Source organism: Varanus komodoensis, unplaced genomic scaffold (genome assembly GCF_004798865.1).
Source record: "Varanus komodoensis strain SLA01 unplaced genomic scaffold, ASM479886v1 scaffold1, whole genome shotgun sequence".
NCBI classification, from domain to species: domain Eukaryota; kingdom Metazoa; phylum Chordata; class Lepidosauria; order Squamata; family Varanidae; genus Varanus; species Varanus komodoensis.
The window spans coordinates 78061681-78083222 of NW_025335268.1; the positions used below are offsets into that span (position 1 = coordinate 78061681).

General features: G+C 37.9%; 3 protein-coding genes across 10 annotated transcripts in view; 1 reads left to right on the plus strand and 2 right to left on the minus strand.

The window, feature by feature from the left end:
• Positions 1-21542, minus strand: part of OFD1 (OFD1 centriole and centriolar satellite protein) — a 51263-nt gene that overhangs the window by 26969 nt on the left and 2752 nt on the right. Inside the window, exons 2-9 of one of the 4 annotated variants that reach the window (XM_044430715.1) lie at positions 19185-19220; positions 15831-15891; positions 4596-4697; positions 2639-2839; positions 1572-1640; positions 1454-1484; positions 803-907; positions 83-219 (exon numbers count right to left, since the gene is read on the minus strand). In XM_044430715.1, coding sequence (XP_044286650.1) covers positions 83-219; positions 803-907; positions 1454-1484; positions 1572-1640; positions 2639-2839; positions 4596-4697; positions 15831-15857 — 672 coding nt within the window. In that variant the 5' untranslated portion in view covers positions 15858-15891; positions 19185-19220. Of the gene's footprint in view, positions 1-82; positions 220-802; positions 908-1453; positions 1485-1571; positions 1641-2638; positions 2840-4595; positions 4698-6117; positions 6324-6345; positions 6530-15830; positions 15892-19184; positions 19221-21542 lie in introns of those variants that run through there. The other 3 variants (XM_044430726.1, XM_044430736.1, XM_044430746.1) reach the window with 3 other exon arrangements.
• On the plus strand, positions 6618-20464 carry TRAPPC2 (trafficking protein particle complex subunit 2). 5 transcript variants are annotated; one of them, XR_006414800.1, is made up of 8 exons: positions 6618-6703; positions 6794-6858; positions 7377-7479; positions 8069-8213; positions 9938-10023; positions 11685-11898; positions 12879-13138; positions 20212-20464. XR_006414800.1 is itself a non-coding variant. In XM_044430805.1 (6 exons), exons 3-6 carry the CDS (start codon positions 7387-7389, stop codon positions 11781-11783), a joined length of 423 nt encoding a protein of 140 aa, XP_044286740.1. In that variant the 5' UTR covers positions 6618-6703; positions 6794-6858; positions 7377-7386; the 3' UTR covers positions 11784-12016. The 5 variants fall into 5 exon arrangements, 4 of the variants coding, with proteins under 4 accessions (XP_044286740.1, XP_044286760.1, XP_044286749.1 ...); XM_044430805.1 differs by lacking the exons at positions 12879-13138; positions 20212-20464 and having other exon boundaries at positions 11685-12016; XM_044430825.1 differs by lacking the exons at positions 6794-6858; positions 12879-13138; positions 20212-20464 and having other exon boundaries at positions 11685-12016.
• RAB9A (RAB9A, member RAS oncogene family) lies at positions 14691-18899 on the minus strand. Its single transcript, XM_044430796.1, has 2 exons — positions 18378-18899; positions 14691-15891 (listed from the first exon to the last, which is right to left on the minus strand). The coding sequence occupies exon 2, from the start codon at positions 15855-15857 to the stop codon at positions 15252-15254; it is 606 nt and encodes a 201-aa protein (XP_044286731.1). The 5' UTR covers positions 15858-15891; positions 18378-18899; the 3' UTR covers positions 14691-15251.

A 21542-nucleotide genomic window follows, 5' to 3' on the forward strand; every position in this document is an offset into this window, starting at 1 on the left:
AACAATAAGAAGCAACATGAAACTTCTCATGGGCATGTAAGATTGCCATAAAGTAGTTGTCAGTTCTCTTTCCACTCCTCACCTTTTGAGACATTTCTGTTTGAAGCTGCTGTTCTATTTCTTTTTTAAATTCAGCAAGTTTTACTTGAAAAGACTCAGATATGTGGTGCTTAGGATACATGTCTGCAAACTGTTCATCAATCAGTTGAAGTTTGTCAGCTATGTAAAAAATAAAAAGCAATGTACCATAATCAAGTTCTACCGTCAAGCAGTGAGAGAGAGAAAAAACAATATAAATAAAACACAAAGTTGGCAGCTTGAGCAGATGCACTGGTTTAAATGTTACTGTACTTCAGCATTTACCTTAATCCACCCACCCCATTCTCTTTTCATTGAAGCTGGATCTGTGCTTCATTTATTCATTTGTGCTTTTTCTGCTCTTGCCCACTGAGGCATTTCCTGTCCTATTTAGGGTATTCATGGGTCGGACAGGGGTATAAAACAACCCATTTGTAACATTGTCTTGTAATTAGAAAATGGGACAATGATCCACATTTACATGTGGCTTGCAATATACCCATGTAAATGCCAGTAAACATTTACAAAATTTTCCAACATTATGGAGAAGAGGTGTGCTTCAAACAGAGTGACTTGCATGTACATTCCAATTAATGAACAGTGGTGTCATAAGCAACTCAAAAATGAAACTCAATAATAAATATTGAACTATTAACTTTTCCAAGGTTGACTACTTAAATTTCCAAGGTTGCTGTAGATAAGCCAATGATAAAACTTCACTTACCAAGAGATTCTTTACCCGGTGCTACACTTGTCTGGGTTTCTGTGGTACAGCTTTCCTTACAAAGACTGTGTTCTATCAACTCTGTTAAAATCTGCACAAGTAAGCCTTAAGAGATATATGATTAATCAGACATTTCTTCTACAACACTTTTCATTTTCAGGGCATAATAAAACATATTTTGTAGTGGTAAAAAGTTCCCAAAGAATATAAGTTCAACAGACCTAAAGAAAAATGTTTAACTATACAATAACATTTACCAAAAGCCTTTATTTTATTGCACTGGCTCCTTTTTTCAAACACCTAAAACTAAACAACTACTTGCCTCTTCAGGAGCAGTATCTGTTGCAATAACAACGTCAAAGAAATCACCAGCCATATATTCAATTGCCAACGGGGCTTTTAACGCTTTTAAACACACTAAATGCTGATAATATTTTCTCATGTCGCTGTTTTATTCATTGTCTTATTCATTATCTGTTATAGTGTTATATTTTCACTAGTAATACTGTATTATTACAAACCTCACTAGAAATTTTGTTTTAAACCAATAATCAAGAAATCAAACATTTTAAATAAATTAGATATATAAATAAACAATTTCTTTGCACTGATATCTATATTGTGAGCTTTTTCTATATACTGTAATTGTACCTTTTGTATTATCCTTTCCTGAAGCTGAAACCTGTAAACAGAAAAAAATTAAGTTAACTTAGTCCTTCAACTCAAACAAACACCCCCTCCTTTTTCTAGAAATAAGGTTCTACTTTACCAGTGTTTTATAAAGGTCAGTCCTGGGATTAATCCTAATGAGTTGCAGCAAATCTTGCAAAGTAAGTTCCTTTGTAAGAAGAAAAAGAAACCTCTTAACAATTAACTATACATTTTATATTTTACATCGTCAAAGAAAAAAATGGTAGAGTTAGGGAAATAAAACAAAATGCTGCATTGATGGGTTTCCAGATATGGTATTTCCATAGGAAAAGGAAACTTATTTCTCTTTCTTTTCCTTCTGCTCATAACACCTCCACCTACAACCTTCAATCACTGGACCATGAGCCTAATTTTGTCAGTGGATTCTTGCAGGGACTGGCACATGACCTTCGCCCCCAAACCAAGCTCCACAAAGAAATCCACAGTAGCAGATGCACATGGATGGACAATTCAACTGCACATTTGCATTCTCCACTGGAGATGCTGCTGAACAAGCAAAGCATCCTGGACTGAGTCAGCAGGTAGAATAGCACTCCTCCAACTGGCTGTTACACTTTCTTGAAGAAGCTGGAAGGCGTGTTAGAAATAATGCTGCCTGTGTGTCTGCCAGGAACCAACTTCTTCAATGGAAGAAGACCTGTGTGCAGTGAAGATGCACATGTGGCAAAGTCCCTTTGCCTGCCCTGTGCCTTCTCTACCAGGAACTTGGCGTTCCCTGCATTTTCCCTCTAATGGGCAGAGGGGGAATGTATGGGGAAAGAAAAGTTAGCTCCTGGCAAATGTGCCAGGGGAATCATCCTACCAACACACCCACTGAGGCCCTGTATTCTCTCTCCTCTCTCAAAAAGACTGGTCTGTATTATAGAACAACTAGTCTTCAACTGTTGAGTTGAAACAGATTGTTACAGTGTGATTGAAAGTGTGCAGCAGACAGTACAAATGTATGGTTAAAAAAAAATCAAGAACATAGCTCCAAAATGTATGCCTGGGCTAAAAATCAGGGCACCCAAATCTGAAAAAGTTTGAAGATGGCTACAGACAAAATGAAGATAGCAATAAATAAAGGGGGTTTATTTAAATCCAGGACGTAAGTTCATATAGTCTTCTGAAGACTGTAGTACTTGCCTTATCCTTTTCTAATCCACTTTCTGGATAGAAGATGGACAGTGAATACTCATAGCCACATCTGCGCAGGTGATCGGCAACCAGACTGTTTGAAGCACCAATTATCAATGAACTGCATTCACTAGAAATGGCTTGTGGTTGAGTTTCTACACTTAAAACTGGCTTTACTAAGTCATGTATAAGTTGGTTTCGAAGCTGTGTCTGAAGAAATAAAAATAGTATGTTACTATTAGTCTTCCTTCTGGAAAGAAAAGTTTGATACAAACATTAAATGACATAGGAAAGTTTAAGACTTTCAAAATTCAAGATTAACTAAAAGCATGTGATAAATCTGAGGTCTGAGTCAAACAGCCAAGCTTTACCTCTAAGGGACTATCAGATCTTTTAACACATCTGACAGCTCACTTTCAGTAATGGTTATCTGTTGGGTTTCATAATGCATCCTGGAACTGCTAGAGTCAGAGCTTATAGCTAACCTATCAGATACAGTCTGTAACTGTAGCTTTAATGTAGAGAAGCATAGAGAATTCTGCTTACTTTTTATGAAAAGTGTATAAAATATTCTAAGCTCCTTTCTCAAATAATGTTTTGAAAATTCCTAATTCCATATGGATGTACTGTTTCAACAAAGCAAACAAAATTAGTCTCTACAGTATGCACACAGCCCCTTGCTTCCACTCTATATGGCATGCAAGATTGCATGCTACCACATATTTTGCATCAGAAAAATAACTAACTTGCTGATAGACTATTAGAAAGACTAACTAAGGATGCAATCCTATCACCTTCTGATGTTGCCTTGGGGTTGACAGGATTTTTCAGAGCCTCAGCTCCAAGGTCTTGTGATCAAGAGATGGAATGTCAAAGGTTGAAACCCATTTCTAGTACAGTTGGCATGGAAGGAGCCATGTTGGCAGTTTCTCCAAGGAAATGCAACTGGGCTTCAGAGAGAACAAAAACCAGTGAACTGAGGGAGGGGAGGAAGCTGGGGTCACTGCTTGATGCAGATTCCCATTGTTCCTTCCCTTTTTGGTGCCAAATCTATAAGGTTAAAAAAGCCACCTAGAGTACATATAGTGGGGAAGGCACAGCAGTGGCAGAGACTGCAATCACTGAGTTTTGCTCCATACACTGTATGTATATAAGCTGTTGAATGCAGAGGCTTATGTTTGCCTGCCTTGGAACACATTGGATTGCACCTAAGAAAATGAAATTTACTTAGAATGATGGTCTCCTTCTCTATATATTAAAAAAGAAAAAAATCATGTCCATTTAATGTTAATGAAAAAAGAACTTGGCAATTTTAATTTGAATTTGTTTTGCTTTATTTGTTTTGATTATTTTATAATCAATTTGTAACCCAAACCCGAACCCTAAAAAACTCCTTGTAAAAGACTCTACTGCAGATTTAAGCACTTAACCACTAAACATCTTTCACTTCATTTTTTTCCTTCCATGCATACACTGATGATGAAAATATGAATACTTGGTAGAAATGTGGGCATTTATGGATTGCCTACAATCAGGGCTGAACAATGCATATTTTCAGAACTGATGAATTCCATGAGAGCCAGTGTGGTGTAGTGGTTAAGAGCGTGGGACTGGGACTCAGATGATCTGGGTTCCAGTCCCCGCTCAGCCATGGAGCCAACTGGGGGACTTTGGACCAGTCACAGACTCTCAGCCCAACCTACCTCACAGGGTTGCTGTGGGGATAAGATGGAGGAGGAGAGATCATGTAAGCTGCCTTGAGCCCTTTGTAGGAAAAAGGCAGGATATAAATCGCAATATGAATGAATGAATGAATGAATGTTCGGAATATGCAGACCCACAAAAACCCACTTTTTGTTGCCATTCTGTAAAGAACAGTAATAACTTTACTAACAATGGAACTGGCCTTAACAAAAATATTCAGAACTGAAGCTATACTGATTTTGATCTAGTGTAAGTCAAAGACCTTAAGGGCGTCCAAAACACCTCGGTTCTTAAATGTCTGATACAGTCTTTTTCGGAGTTCATCTTGCGACAGAGCCTCAAATTCAGGTGAAGACATGAATAGCTGAAAATAAAGGAAAATTAAAATTTTACCAACTTATCTGAGTAATCTACTTTACAACACTGACAACTGAATATCATTCACATATACACCAAATTTCATATTTTGGCTGTACACCAAAACATTTTCAGATACAAGAAATCCTAAGTGATTTTTAGCAGTATGAGGCGTTGAATATACCACAAAAGAGATAAACACAGAGCTATCTACCACTGAGAGCAAGAGAACCAAGCTAGCTTAGATTTACCATCAACACTCAACTTACAAAAGCATTATTGTACAGAGAAAAGAAACTACAAATGATTTTCCTTCAACACAGAAATCACATCCCTATGTTCTTGTCATCTATTGTCATAGTCAAGTAACTGAAACTGCAATGTAACACAACTGGAAACTTCTCCATTAATTATTCTCCTAATTAACAGGCAGCATTTGGGAATAAGCTACAGAAAAGCCCAAGAGAAATAAGTAAGGATGGTGCTATAATTAACAAAATTAAAGATAAAAATCTATTAAAGACCAACTTATTGAAATCTGGACTGCCTTACTGAGTTCTCCAGAATAAATTCAATGCCTTCAGTGAATATGAATTTGATGGGAAGAGATTCTAGATTAATTTGCTTATGCATGTAGAAAACTATTTATTATGCACTCATCTTGCAAGTCATGTTGACAGTTTTTTAGACAAAGTTAATGAAAGACACCGAAGAAAGGGCTTCAGTGAAAGATGATGTGTGAAATAGCATACACCAAACCACAAGTATGTAATAATACCCTGCTGGATAAGACCAAAGAACTACCTAGCCCAGCATGCAAGGAAAGAAAATAAAATGTTGAGGATGGGGGGATGACATCTTTTTGTCATGTTAGAGGAACTATTGTTGTTCCAAGGAACGAGAAAGTCTCATCAGTTTCTTTCATCAGTTTAACTATCTATACCTACATCTGAGATTGCCACATGCAAACCAATTCTGTGCATGCTCAGGCATTAAAAAAAACCCCTTCAATTTCCAGCATTCATCAGCCAGCAATGATGGCTGCAGAATTCTGAGAGCTGAAGACTTTTTTTTTCTTTTCTTTTTTTTTGCTTTCTAAACATGCACAGGATTGTGCCCTTAATGCAGTTTGTTCTTGCAAAAGAATTATTTTGCTGAATACTCAATATTCATTCATATTGCATCTATTAGATTTCAGGTGTGCATAAAATCAATAAACAAGAAATCATACTAACAAGCCAGTGTAAAAGGGCTTTTTAAAGTAGCTGTATAGCACCTAAGAATCATTAAACACGTCATTATTCGGTATTAGTAAAAATAATACGTCTCTGGTTCTGCAGTGCAGGAACAAGCAGTACCAGAGTACGTGCCCAGTTTAAAAAAACGCAAAACCATCTGAGCCTGGGCCCATCTCTCGTTTTATAGACCTTCCACCTTCTGCACGGGAACTCGGAAGCCACCTCCTCATCCTTCTTTCTGTATTCCGCGAACACCTGGAATTCCGCGGACAAGGGAAGCCCCTCGCAGTGCTGACTCGAGCTGAGGAGGCGCTTTCCCCCCTATCCTTCCGCACGCCGAGAGCAGAGGCGAGAGGAAACTCCGAGATTGAACAGGGACCCTGCATGCCGCGAACAAGGAACTGCGACGAGCCTCACCGTTGCTACTGCGGAGGAGCCGCACGGCGAAGAGCGGCAGCGGAGGCTCCCCTCGCCCAGCGCGAGCACAAGTCCGCCCTCCCTCCGCCCCGCCCGCGAGCAACGAGCCTCCAACTGCCGCGCGCTCGGAATTGTCCCGGCCCTTCGCCGTTGCTGCGGTTACCGCCACTCCGCGGGCTCGTGACCGGGCAGGAGCTCTCGCGACAACACGACGATCGACCGAGAAGTGACGGTCGTGTTTGCTTAAATTCGGAGCGCTATGACGACATCAAGCCGCGCCGGATGTTTTGGGCGGAAAATAGTCACCTGCCCTGTCTTCCTTTTACGTCGTTTGATTCTGGCCACAACTGAGTCTGAGGTAAGTTTTTCTTAAGGTGTTGTTCTTCCTTGAAAGGTGGAAGATAAAATGGAGGAGATGATTGATGGATTTTCCATGCTCTCTTGACAGCAAAAGGATTACTATCACAGCACTGGAAGGACAGTCGCCCACCTCCTGTAATACAATAGACTGAGGTATTTAGATACCGCCTGTGAAGGAGGGAATAGAGTGACATTTGCCCTACCCTTGTTGAAACTTATGCATACTTTTTGACAGTAATCTGTTTATAGATATATAGATGCATATGTGTACATTTTATATCCATCTGTTGAAATCAGTCTACTCCGATTCATGTAGTTACAAATGTATTTTTTTTAATGCTTTGGTTGAAATTCAGAATAAAAATTAAATTAGACGATGGCATTTCAGAAGAGAAAAACGGAGTGAGAGGTTGAGTTGGACAAGAAATTTTCAAACTCTGACTAGGTCAAAAATACAGTATGCTCTGAATGGTGTCTATGGGGTAGTGATGGGTTGGACATGACTTTGCGACTCACATAACATAGATAGAATCTCAAACATATCTTGTATGTTATCAAAGAAAGTCCTGACACAGGTATGCTGTTGGTTGTGGATTATTTTGCCTTAAGAAAGTGGAGTGGAGAAGATGTCCCATTTATCCTTTCTGACTGTGACTTCTGTTCCCTTTCAGAAGGGGAAATATGTCTGGAAGCTTCTACTTTGTAATTGTGGGGCATCATGACAATCCAGTATTTGAAATGGAATTTCTACCAGCTGGTAAAGTAGAGTCTAAGGTGTGAAATCTTGTATAAATGCCACACTTTTTATTTAGTGTTGAACAGATCTAATCCCAGACTCTTGATAATCCAGGTTTCTATTGATTTGTTGTAACTTCATTTCTATTTTAATTTGTTTGCATTAAAACATTACTACTGAAGTGTAGGGATAGGACTGACTAGCTGAAATTTGCTTGCTTCCTTCCCTTCTCACCCCTGAATAACCCACTCAGGATAACTTCTATGCATTTAATGCATATTTTCAAATGATCTGGTGTAAAATGGCTGAAACATTCATAGTTTTCTCATGTGTTCCTAAAGAACTGCAAATAATAAATGTGTGTTATACACTCAGTTCTGTTTGAATATATAATGTATTTTGGTATCTATAATATGCTTAAACAGAATATGTTCTGTGGACCATTGTGAATTATACCAGAGTATGTTCTATTCCTCATTCATCACTAGGATAATTATTCATGGAGGTTGATGTTTATCTAATATATTACAGGGCAAACAAGTTTTACATCTACCAGTGCATCAGAAATAGTGAAGTTGTGTTACTTTGTTTTACATATTTAAAGTCAGTTTCTACTTGTTTTATCAGGATGATCATCGCCATCTTAATCAATTCATAGCTCATGCCGCTCTTGATTTAGTAGATGAAAACATGTGGTTGTCTAACAATATGTACCTGAAGACTGTGGACAAGTTTAATGAGTGGTTTGTTTCTGCGTTTGTCACTGCAGGACATATCCTTTTTTGCCTTAATTCTACTAATTGGTAACTTCATGGATTGTTTTGGAATATTACCTTGGATCCTAACTAGGCATTTGAATAGAAGGGCTGTTTTGCTCATGAACAGGAGTAAAATTCATTCAAAAATTCTGGTGGTGGGGAAATTGGGGAGAAGATCAGCAATATCTGCCCATTTCCTCTTTGTCTCCATACCTCGCCTGCAAATGAACTGCTCTGGAATCTTTGAAATGTCTAGTATAGTTTTTTGGGGGAACACAGGATGCTTCCCACCACTTTATATTGGGAGTGCCTCATTAACAGTTATCAGGTACCCACCAGTGATGACAAACTCACAAACCCTGCCATTGTTAAGTTTTGTATTTCATAGAAAAAGGAAAATAGAAAACATGCTTCTGTGAAGGAACGATGCACTGATTTGAGTATTGGCACACTGTGGATGAGAAGACTGCTATGAACTGAACACAGTAGTTCTTGGAGGGGAAGTTAAAATTTGCTTTCCGGTCACACAAATAGCTTTTCAGTACCTACTCCTATAAGAAGATAATAGGTGTCTCAGACATGAATAACTTGCATTGGACAGAGAGGGCTATCCGCTTTGAGGATAAGGGAACAGACATCACATTCTCTCCAGTATTGCATTACAGTGCCTGGACACATTAGTGCATGTGTATAAACCAGTGTAGAGTTCCTCAGTATCCCCTTTATTTTTTCATAGCTATTGTGAAAAACACTGTATGTACCTAAAACAATAGCTTTGCAGAATGTAGTGTTTAATACTGCATCTGAATAAAAGAATAAAGTTATATTCCTAACAACTAGCATATAACAGATTAATCTTAAGAGGAATGTTCCCTGTACTTCTGGATTCTAGTTGATCACCTAGATGATCAAATGTTGTTAGCACTATTCAGAATTTGAAAACCCAACTAATTTCATGTTATAAGTAAACTACTTCATTGTTCTGTTGGTTGGTTTCAGTTTATGAAGCATATTTGCAAAATCTTAAGATTGTTTTTTGCTTTGGGATTTTTTGATTTCATTTGAATAGGATGATCTTTTCTTATATAAAATAGCTTCTTCATGATGTAATCATTTGCGGAATAATGGCCATGAGTTTTTATATATCTGTAAATGCAACTGATATTAAATATGTATGCATTAAATTTCGACAGAAGTTTCCCCTCCCTCATTGTAATCCTATCTGCTCCTTCTCTAACTGGCCATAAATATTCCATCCCAGTTATTTTGAGCTATGTATATTGTACTTAAGGGTCAAAGTATTTTCAGAGAGTAAGTTCTAACTCTTGACCTTGGAAAATATTTTTTGTATAATTGGTGGAGATACAACTGATCTGAAAGTATGTTTATCCTTATGATCAGATTTCAAAGAAACTGCTCCACTACTTGGCACAAGATTATCTAGTAGGTGCTTTATAAACCCCATAACTTTCCATATATTGTTCTGGGCCTCCCCTCCCCTCCACATATTTCTATGAGATCAGCCTTAGTTGAAAATGGGACATTGAACGTCATGGGTTCAACTTTCCCAAGTCACTTGCTTATACCATCTTGAGCACACTCCTATGTGGATTACTTGGTTTGGGTCTGCTATCCTTTCAACATGATATAAATCTGGATTATATGCTTGTGAATGAGTCTGTTTTAGTGTAGGACTGGAGTTACTAGAAGTGAATTTGTTTTCTTAACTTTCTTCTACATATGAGATTTATAATGCTTCATGATATAAGGCAAGAAGATGGAATTAAAAACTTCTTTAGTGATGTCTATGACCTTTATATAAAGGTGAGGAACTATTACCCATTGCTAATAGAGGGAGTTACTTAAGAAGTGAAAAAAAGTATCCCACCTTGTTTTGATTTCTATCTTGATGAACATGCTGCTGGTAGTGTATGTAAATCTTTGAGTAGACGCAAATTTGAAGGGACTATGACTTGCTCCTTGTGGGCACATTTTATATTATGAATGTATAAGTTTAATTTTGCTAAGATATTCCCACCCCCACTATAATGATGGGCACAGCAGGCCAAATATAGTTTACAACAGGGCTTAACAAATTTCTTACCATACAAAAAGGCAGAGTATGTTTCTTTTAAAAAGGCAATGTACTGTGTCTTATGGTGGGAAAAACATCAGTATTATGGGTTGAAAGAAGAAATTATAGCATAACCTTTTCACCCAAAATGGAAATATAGTGTTAGACTACTACATATAACTAAAACAGTGTGTGGATCCTGATGTAGCTTCCCTGTCTACAAAGTACTCTATGATAGTTGATTGTAGTATTAAGAACACAGTATACACCTAAGCAACAACAAAAATCACACTGAATTTTAGCAACTCAGGCCTTTTTAGACAAGTCTTCTTAAGATTTCCTCATTATATCACAGTGTGGATTAATTTAAATCAGAGCAATTAGAATTAGTGATTTAAAATCACCAAGAATTAAGTGTGCTACCAATACTTCATATTTCTTAAAGGATGGTGATCACTAAAAGTTAATTTACAATATAATATTGTATAACATCAAGAGTATGCTTTATATACTCACACACACACACACACTTGAATACAAAAAATACAATATTTTAAATATTTTTTCTGCTGTAAATCTGCCTTAAGACTAATGTAGCGGGTTAGAAATTTGATAGACAGGTAACTGATAGTCAGATAAAACCTTTTTATTTGAACATCATTTTAAAAATTAGGAATTTTAGAGTTAAGTCAACTTTTTGTGATTTACTTATTTTTAACTCTCACTGTATTTTTATTCTATTGATTGTATTTATTATTACTAGTTATTATTATGGTATTATTGTTTTTATAATTGTTGTTGCTTTTATGCTTGTAAGCCGTCCTGAGATGCTGCCATGAAGGATGGGTTAGAATTATTTTATTAAATTATTAAGTTAAAATAATTTACTTTGTACTAATTTACAAAATAGTATATAATACTCATTATCAGTATCAAGTTGCCGATGAAACATTGGTATATTAGGAATAGTTAGAATTAAATCACACACATAAACAAAATAGTCATTTTCCTTTCCAGCCAATTCCATTGTTCCTATCTACTTTGCCTCCGACCATCTTTTTTTGGTATTTTAAAAAATCTTAACTCCTCTCTCTTAATTGACTTGGCTCTATTAAATAACCATAGAAAAACTCAGTCCAGGTTTTCTTTGTACATGTGACTTCTTTCAGAGAAATGTAAAGTCATGAACTTCAAAGAAGCTAGAGCTGGTAGTTGGGCTGGACAGTCATGAGTTGATTAAAAAAATATTGCCCGTGTTTGGTGGGGTAATGTTCGTTTAGCATATTTGTGAAGAGTGTAATGGTACCAATTCTTAAATGATATGTTTACTATTTTATTAGCTTAATGCTTCCAATTTATTGTTTTAAAATCATTTTTATCCATGCTGTTGTATTGACTCTTCCTTCCTCAGTTTGCGATGAACCCATTTTATGAACCCAATTCGCCAATTCGATCAACTGCATTTGACAGGAAAGTTCAGTTTCTCGGGAAGAAACATCTTTTAAGCTGAGTTACTGCATCTGTATTGTAACAAATAGCGAAATGCATGTATGACACATTCTGAACCTAAGATGACCAATCTGCCACTAAATACTTGAGATGTTTAAAAAGTACTTCACAACAAGGTATGAAAAACTAACAAGATCGAGGAGTATAGTAATTGCAGTTTCCATTGTAGTTGATTACTTCAGTTGTATAAATTCATGTTTGTACATATCAACATAATAAATATTAAATACAAGACTAGAATGTTTAAGCAGTACAATTATTATCATGGCAATATGTTAACTGAAGAAACCATACTTCACTTGCTATGTCAGTTCAAGTATATGTTAATATATTTTACTCAAAGTTGTTTAAGCATGTTCCATTGTTATATTCCTTTTGAGGTCTAGTATTTCACTACATAAAGTGCATTTACATTTAATCTCATTTCCCCATCTCTGTAACTGACATAATGTTCTCTACCATCTGAATTACATTTTCCAGCCCCACAGGTCACTACAGCCATACCCTGTACTTGTGCAAGACATTTTGCTGCCTGAGGCACCTTCCCCTCTACCACACTTAAGGTGCATAGTAATGCTGAAAGCCAGTCAAGGTTTCTTGGCTACTAAGGCAGCAAATCCTACAAGCACCTCCACCATCTCCTCACAGCAGAAAACATTAATCATTAATAATGAATAATTTGCTGCCTTTTCATAATGCATAAAATCAGCTGTCTGAAGCAGCTGCCTCAAGCTCTAAAATCCTGTGTGCACACACTCTCCTAGGAACACACCTGTTTGCAAAAGAGGAGAGGAAGGCATTTGATTTCAGAAGAAACCTGAGGAACAAACATTCAGGGAAGCAACAGGAAGTGAAGACATAAGGGCAAAAAACCCAGATAGTTGAGAGTTATCAGATGCAACAAAGATAATCAGTGATCCTGTACTTTTATTTCTGCAAGTATTTTTCTCTAGTCACATAGAAAGCAACATCTTTCAAAAGAACTACAGTCTATGAAATGTATTATGCCATAGAACATTTTAAGAAGCAATAAAGCATTGTGACTTTTTAATACAGGAGAGAAGCTATCCTCCCCCATCTTTTCCCTTTCTCCTAGCCTAGTGAAACTCTCTGATGCCAAATCTGATGCAAACACTGAAATCTGGCCACATGGATCACACAGAAAGCAGGAACACCCCAGAAAGATGAGTGCAGAGCCAAGGAGTGTCAGATGCAAGCAAGCAAGCCAAGGAAAGCCGTATACTCACTCATGACCAAATTCAAATATTCAAGCACATCCACATGTTTTCAGCGGGTAAGATGCCTGGACCAGCTTGGTAAATCAACAGATGAGAAAGGCCTCTAGCACTCCACATGGTATGTGAGCACTCAATCTGCCTGTTCTCCATTTGTCAAGGCCTGGACAAAATTACAATTGCCCAGTAATGAATCAAATCAAATACAAGGGTTGGATGCAACATACTTTTTGAACCACATGGTGCTGTCCCATGCAGCTACTTGTGTGAGATTCACACAGCCATCTGAGCATGTGTCTTGTGAACCAAACTAGCACCCCTAGATGGAGGAGGATGCACATAACTGTGGCATTCAAACACAGCTACCAAGGATAGAACCATGAGGAATTGCTCAGTGAGTGAAGTGTAGCTTTTGGACTTAAGCAGTACAGTTTTCAGTGGCGTTTCATAATGAATCTGTGTGACTGACAACAAAATCCTATCCATGCTTGCTCATAAATCAGAACTTGTTTCCAATGGAGCCTTTTTCACAGAAGCTTGCATAGGACTGCTACTTTAAGTTTTAAGAAGGAAAAACAAAAACCAAAACAGGAACATTTTTTGAACTGTTTCTTACTTAAAATACTCAATCCAACAACCCAAATAGGTGTTTCTCAAGTTTGTGCCAGAATAAAAAACTAATAAAGGCCAAAAATTGATAGTTATAAAATTGAAGTAATGTCAAAGGGAAGCCTTAATGGCATTATGAGAAACTAAATGACCTGCTTGTTTTGGAAAAGCTCAAGATGTTTCAGAGATCACTTTCACATTAACAACTATTTAAGCAACCAGACTGCAATTCGATGGTCCTGGCTGAGAATCCCAAGGACCATAGGATAGTTTGGATTGACTCCTCTGAGAACCAGTGTGGTGTAGTGGTTAAGAGCATGGGACTGGGACTCAGGCGACCTGGGTTCTAGTCCCTGCTCAGCCATGGAGCCAACTGGGGGACTTTGGGCCAGTCACAGACTCTCAGCCCAACCTACCTCACAGGGTTGTTGTTGTGGGGATAAGATGGCTGAGGAGATGTAAGCTGCCTTGAGCCCTTTGTAGGAAAAAGGCAGGATATAAATCGAAAAATAAAATAAAAATAAGGTCGAAGACAGCATTCCAACCTTAGAAGGGAGACAGCCACGCACACCATTGTCTTGTAACTAGGCCAGAGAGAGACAGAGAGCAAACCATGCTGGTTGCCCTTCAAGGTCAGTAAAGCAACTCTGGAGAGGCAGGCATGTTGTTCCAGAAAGTGTGGATTGGAGGAAACAAGAAAGGATGGGATACATTTTATCTTCCCTCAGGAGCGTCCTTGTTTAAATGGGTGGAACAGTCTGTTCACTGAATAAAATTGACGAATGGAGGGCAGCGAGGCAAAGATCACTTTCATCGTGCCTAATGCCCTGCCAGGGAACAAAATTCCTTGTCTTCTAAATGCTGAAGGCACAATCAATAGAACGGCACCCAAAGAATACTACTGTCTTTTTTTTTTTTTACGTTTTGCACTGCTATGTCTTCCTGTGTGGATCAAGAAGCCAGTTGCAAGGATTATTGAAATCCAGTTTCATAGCCAAGGTATTACCTGCTATCGATCAAAGTGTGAGAAAATCAGATAGAGGAGAAATACACACCCACACAGATTCTATGTATGCATATTTATTTTCTAATTTAAAATCTACAGGCAGTGCAGTAACTCTACACAAATAGCAAAAGCCCTTATGCCTCTCAAGTTAGCTTAGATTTTTCTTTTTTAAAAAATCACATTAAAGATGGAGAACTGAGACAAGATCCTAATACCTACTATTATTGCTTTATGAAAAAAAGTTTTAGTGAAGCAAAACATGGACTGGTGATCTCATAAAAATATATATGTACATATAAAAATTCTATTCTGCATCTGAATTCCAGAACATATCCCCCAAGTAGTGCTTCTAGAACTTTCAAGTTTTAGTATATAATTTATTAATTTTCAAATGACACATTTAAATTAAATGAACTGTTGAACTGGTACCTTTCCAAATGTCAGACACCACTAACTTAGCAACAGATCACTTATTGAAAAGAAGCTCTCCTCTGCCCAACACATAAAGCAATAGAATATTACAATTTAATATATTAGAGTGGCACCCACTGAATCATATTTGATCTATTATTACTCCAAGTTAAGTTAGAATGATATATGGCCATGAAAAAATTGCTAATCAACAGCATGATGAACTAGGCTTGGGCTTCCTGTGAAGGTTTACTGTGTCAGTTTGAATCAAGTGATCTGACCTATCATCAGTGGCAAGAACTCTTCGAACAGCTTCCTCAAAAGCTGCTGCAACATTGGTGGCATCTTTTGCACTGGTTTCAAAGTAAGGATGATTGCCATTGTTCCTGCACCACAGTTCAGCTTCTTCTGTAGACACTTGCCTCTCACTTATATCTACTTTGTTACCCAGTATCACAAAAGGAAACGTATCAGGCTCTTTCACATCTGCATAGTAAATAAATTCTTTTTTCCAGTTGCCCAGGTTTTGGAAGCTTTGAGAGTCATCTACACTGAAAGTGAGAAGACAACAGTCAGAACCTCTGTAAAAAGGAGTCCTCAAGCTCCTAAAACGTTCTTGACCTGCAGTGTCCCATATCTGCATTGTGACAAAGTGTCCATCCACTTCTAGGTCTTTATTTAAGAACTCTACACCTATTGTGTGGAACAGCTGGGTATCAAACTTGTTAGTGACATATCTGTTCATAATAGAACTTTTCCCAACTCCTCCGTCTCCTAGAAGGATTACTTTAAGGAGTGATGATTTTGCTGCCATTGTTTCAAGAACAGGTCCTTTCTGATGTCCAGTTCTGCAAAATAAAACAGATTCTGTTCATATCCACAATCTTCTATTTGTTATGCAAACATCTCTGACTTACCTTGCTATTCAACAATGATATAGTAGTTATCAATGTTACTGATTTAAAAAAGGAAGTTCAGATGCTTGCCAAAATTTACTCACAAAATGGAACAGTAATTTTAATATCATTGTAAATATCCCAAAAGCAAGACCAACTTTCTCATGTTATTCAAATTGATAGCCCTCTGTAATAGACGGCTGAAAGCATAATGTGAGCAACACTGGCAGAAGTGCAGGGTTGAGAATCTGGACTGGTTAGCAAGGAGGCACCAGCTGCTTCAGCATCCCAGCGCAAGGTGACCCATTGCTCAGCTGTGGCATGCTGCAGCTGAACTTCACGGAGACTGTGTGTGCCCTGTCCCTGTTGCTCAGCCAGCTGTCATCAGCTAGAGCCCCTTGGCCAAAATAGCAGTGCTTTAGCCACTTTGCCCAAGGGACTTGGCTTCATTGTGGCTAACCAGCAGGGAGGCTTCCCATGCCTGTTCCGCATTGCTCAGAATGGTTAGTGTGTTGCGGCTTGGAGGCCCGGCAGCTGAAAGGCAACTGCCCCACTTCCCAGCCCAAATCACAAGCAGGAGTCGGGGAAGAAGGACAAATTTGCAGGATTAGTCATGTTTTGTTGGATCTCCCTGGGAAGAGGCCCAGCTGAATGCACTGCTCCAACCAGCAGTCCCAGTCCCCATGAGGCATGACACCCACAGGTGCCACCCTCCGAGCAGGTTTCTGTTGAACGCCCCTCCTCAGGCATGGAGCAGGCAACAGGAAAGGACGAGTTATATGGCTCTCATCTTGGAAGGCCAGTGCAGCCCCAACCCCAACCCCCACCCTATCAAACTGGCACTGACTGATGGCTCTACCAAGTGAAGGCAGGTGATGCCTTCCAATATACAACTCCCTTTTCTGGCTAGAGCACAGTGGGAATGGGCCAGGCTGTCGAGATGCTCTGATTGCCCTTCTCTATCTTGCACTTGCCCTACAAATCACTCCTTGCAAATTGTGCTGGTTTTGGGCAACACACTAACCATTCTAAGAGTAAGTGCTATAAAAACTTTTAATAAATATGTAAACAAACCAGCATGGCTTATAAACTACAGTTGGTTATTGTGTCATGCAAATACTATCTATATCAGAATAAAATAGATAAGAAAACACCTAAGCAGTGATGCTCTTTTAAGCTCTAACTTAAAGGGGTATTGCTATATTAACAATATTTTTTATTTCTATAGCACTCAGTAGTTCAGTACAAATATATCTATTCCTTAAGATCATGATTCCTCCATATGAATGTGTATGTAGAAATAGTTAAGTGGTCTTGATTTCTAATCATGTTCCTATGCAAGGGAGTACAACCAGAACTCTACAGTTTGTTGTCAATTCAAATATTTAAAAATTTTCTTGTATTCAGGAAATCAAAAGGTCTCTGGAGCATTAAATAACTATCTAGGCAGCTACTCTCTTGTTAACAAACACTCCACGTTGAAACATTGCCATGCATTTTTGATCTATTAACTGGCTTCAGTGGGTGGTTTTATGGTGCTTTTGTAGGCCACCCTGAGGCAAAACAATAAGGAAGTGGATTAGTTAGATAAGAAATACTTCCTAGTGAAGACTGACCCTGCTCCAAAAAGAACACAGGTTATGCCTGGAAAAAAAGGAAAGAATACAGTTCTGTGCATTGACATCATTTCAGTGTTCTATTTATTTTTGAAGTGTCCCATTACAGCTTTCCATAAGGCACATTTACTTACATGAGTCAATGTTCCATTAGAGAGGCATGAACTAAACTAAGGGAATGATGTGTTCCACTCCCAAACCTCCCATTGTTTGCAACATTACTCAGCAAAGTAACCCTTCAAATAATAAAAAGCCCTTCACCATATTGGAAATGTTTATTTATGGTCAAAACATGTAGGTCCTGGAAAGCATCCTAGAGACGACAGCTACAACTTTGGCAGGGGTTCTCCCCTTGCCCCTTGGTGAAGACAACTATGCTACCTGCTTTGCAAGACTGTAAAAGTAGCCTCAGATTACCTTTTACAGGTCAAACAGGTGTTCAGGCAGGGAGAGGAATGGCTAGTCTATGCAAAATCCTATGACAAATTTCAGTCCTGACCCCACCACAGCAGCACACCTCCTCTGAATTGGCTCAGAAGCCCATCTAGAGGAAAAGGTTTTAAAGGAGGATGGAAAAGTGAAATCATCTCTGTTATCCTCTTGCCCTGCTGGCATCAGCCCAATAGAACACAGCATTCTCAGAAGCCTCCAAAATTGGACACTTCAATCCAGCAGGTGTCAAGGAGTTTTGTCCCAAATTGTGGAGTCATAAAGTAATGGATAGCTCTAGTGAACTTGACATTCCAGAGCATGTCAATGCCAATACATTTTTATTTATTGAAAAAGATATTACATTTTTAATTTGTAATCTTAGCATATTACCAGCTTAATCATGCTGATTCTGTTGTTACTGGTTACTTCCTGTAATGAAAGCCACATTTATACTTATTCATGGAAGTCATCTAGTCCTCCATTTTCAAGAAATGCAGCTGTACTCTTCCACGTGTACAATGTGACCTCCCACCCTACTTTGCATCTGACTGTTAACACAAGAATAAATCAAAAAATGATCATCTGCTTGTAAAACTCTGAGATGCAAAGACAAGAAAACTGCTACATATTACAGCCATGCATGAATTATTTTGCAAGCACTTGTAGCTATGTATCATCTATTATTTTTTATATCCAAATCCTATGCTAAGGTCTAAAGCCCCATTTTGAGCATACCAATTGGATTACTTTCCTCTCTCTCTCTTTCAGTGGAGGATTTCCATGTGTTACCACAAACCACTTTTAAGTTTTCCTTTAGTTTCAGAAGAGATTTGCCATGCAGCTTGAGAGACTGTGTAAACTCAGTCATGGAAACACAACTGATATTGAAATGTCTGTGATTTTTTTTTATAAATTTAATACATTTTGACTTTTCTCCAGAAAAAGCAGGATATAAATAATTGAAATAAAATTAATCTAAAAGGTCCCTTCAGCATTGATAGCAACACAGTTTTTAGATTTGGATCATCAGCTATGCTTTCATTACCACTTTTTAAAATCTGTACATCTATATATATTATCAAAATTTAGTGGTTCAGAACCACATTTATGTTTTCTAGTAGATGCCTTACTCTCATTCTTATGCTTTTAAAATTTTAACATTACTAACACATGAAACATTTAATCAAAATAATTTACCTTTACTGTTCAGTGTAATTCATGATAATAATATACCTACAAACAAGAAAAAATGTGTTACTACTGGACGTGTTATAGCCATGCATTTTACAATCAATTAAATATTTTTATCATGATACAAAGTTCATCTTACATTCTACAGAAAGCATTCACAGCCAAATTAATTATACCAAGAAGATATGGTAAACAGGATTATTATATAACCATATGTTAAGTTGAATCATAAGCAATTCCTTTTTGATGAAGTAAAACCTTTTGAGTACTTCCTTTTAAACTAGTTTAAATATAAGTGTACAACATAAGATATGCCATCACTATACACTAGTTATGTGGGGGTGTGGAAAAAGAACAATAGCAGAGTCGTGTGTGAACAAAAAAGGATCAGTGAATTTTATGAGGATCTGCTTTTTCCAGTTTGAGAACTTACTTCAGGAAATGTATTAAGCCAACTATGTTGCCTTGACTGCACAGTTAGTTACTCAATCATTTCGGCAATACATATAGAGATTTTGTGTGGGAAGAAGCACACAAAGTGAAAGATGGATATAAAGAAAATAACAAATCACCTTTAAAAAAATATAATACCATTTTCCCTACAACCTCATTTAAATGAAACATGAAACTTAAGACAGCATTACACATTTGAGGCTGGCTTATGATTTTAGATTGTTAGGAAAGGGGGAAAAAACCACAGGTCTCATTTCTTATGTAATGTTAAACAAACCAGGAAAGAAGGCTTCCTGGTTTAGCCATTTTTGCTGACAGGAGTCAAGCAGGAGCAATTGAGTAACATGCAACAGCATGCTTCCTCTCTCCCAACAAGGCAAAATTCATTAGAATTACCTTATCTTCTTAAGAATATTGTCATATCTAAACCAAGCCAACTGTAATAGTATTATTTGTCTAAAATGTATAACCTCCTTAAAATGTTATGTGAATCAAATTTGCCACTGAAATGCAAAATTTATACCCTAACAATTAATTGTCTTAGCTATATAAAGGCACTTTTACACATGCATCTTTTCAGAATACCAGAAAATATCAACATATCAATTGCTGTAATAATAGATAAGTTATGGAAAATGAACTCAGTCTGTGTTCTGATTATCAAGTCTTTACAAAACTTTGGAAGGTGAGTAAACGCTGCTAAAGAACAATACAATGCCATGTGAGGATTTGGTAGGCTGATTTTGTATTTTCTGTATTTCATAATTTGTATTGTAACTGCAGCTTGTTTTGCACAGCCCATGGCAATAAACCCATGTGCAGTCTGCCATGTATATATGTTTTATCAGTGCTATCAGCTTTCTACAACCTGTTCCCCTCCCCAATGTTTTGAACTACAACTCCCATCAGATAGTGACAGCATTCTAAATGGTCAAGAATTGTATAAGTCAATGGCCAAAACATCCGGAGAATACCAGGCTGAAAAAGGCTGCAGTATATACTATATGGCCTGGCACATTCCTGAAGTGAGGGGAGTAGGTAAAAAGATTTTTCTATCTGCAGAGGGCCTTCTTCGGAAGAATAATAGAATAGCAGAGTCGGAAGGGGCCATGAAGGCCATCGGGTCCAACCCCCTGCTGTCGCAGGATGCCAAGTTACACCATCCCACTCAGAGGGCTGTCCAGGTTCTTTTTGAATGTCTCTACTGTAGGACAGCCCACCACCTCTCTGGGCAGGTAGTTCCACTGTTGTATTGCTCTGACAGGAAGTTCTTTCTTGGGAACTGCTTTGGCATCAAAACATGATGTCTTTCTTGCCTTGGTTTCTGCTGCTGCTCAAAGTCAAATAGAGTTTAGAGGCAATGTAATTCCTCAAGGCTCTACTACCGTCCTAATCAAGTTTTTCCACTCAAAACTGTTGCCGTTCTCAGAGGCTGGATTACCTACTACCACCCACAACATGCCATAACAGAGCTATGTCATGACGCTGCTCACTAAAGTAAGTCACAAGTTAAACCCCTTGCACATTAAAAAATAATCACAAAAGGACCAGCTGCCATGAAAACTTCGAAGTCTTCTCTGAATGTTTGCAGATTAGGCATGAGACAGATCTATAGGGAGTTGGTACCAAGGCAATCATGTATCACATTCCTGCAGGCTTGGTAGGGTGGAACTGCACTAATCTCTAATATATACCAGACTGAGCCTATATAAGGCTTTGTAAGTAAAACAAATATATTGAAATGGCCAGGAAATTAACAAATATCCAGCCTTGTAAACAACCCCTCTCTTGCAATTATCTTGCAGATACTTCTACTAGTCCACTGAATCCTAGCAGAAGAGGGACAAAAAGAAGAGTCATTTCTCATGCAGGAGCTAGACTGCATATATTTTGAAAACCAAGTTGATCCAG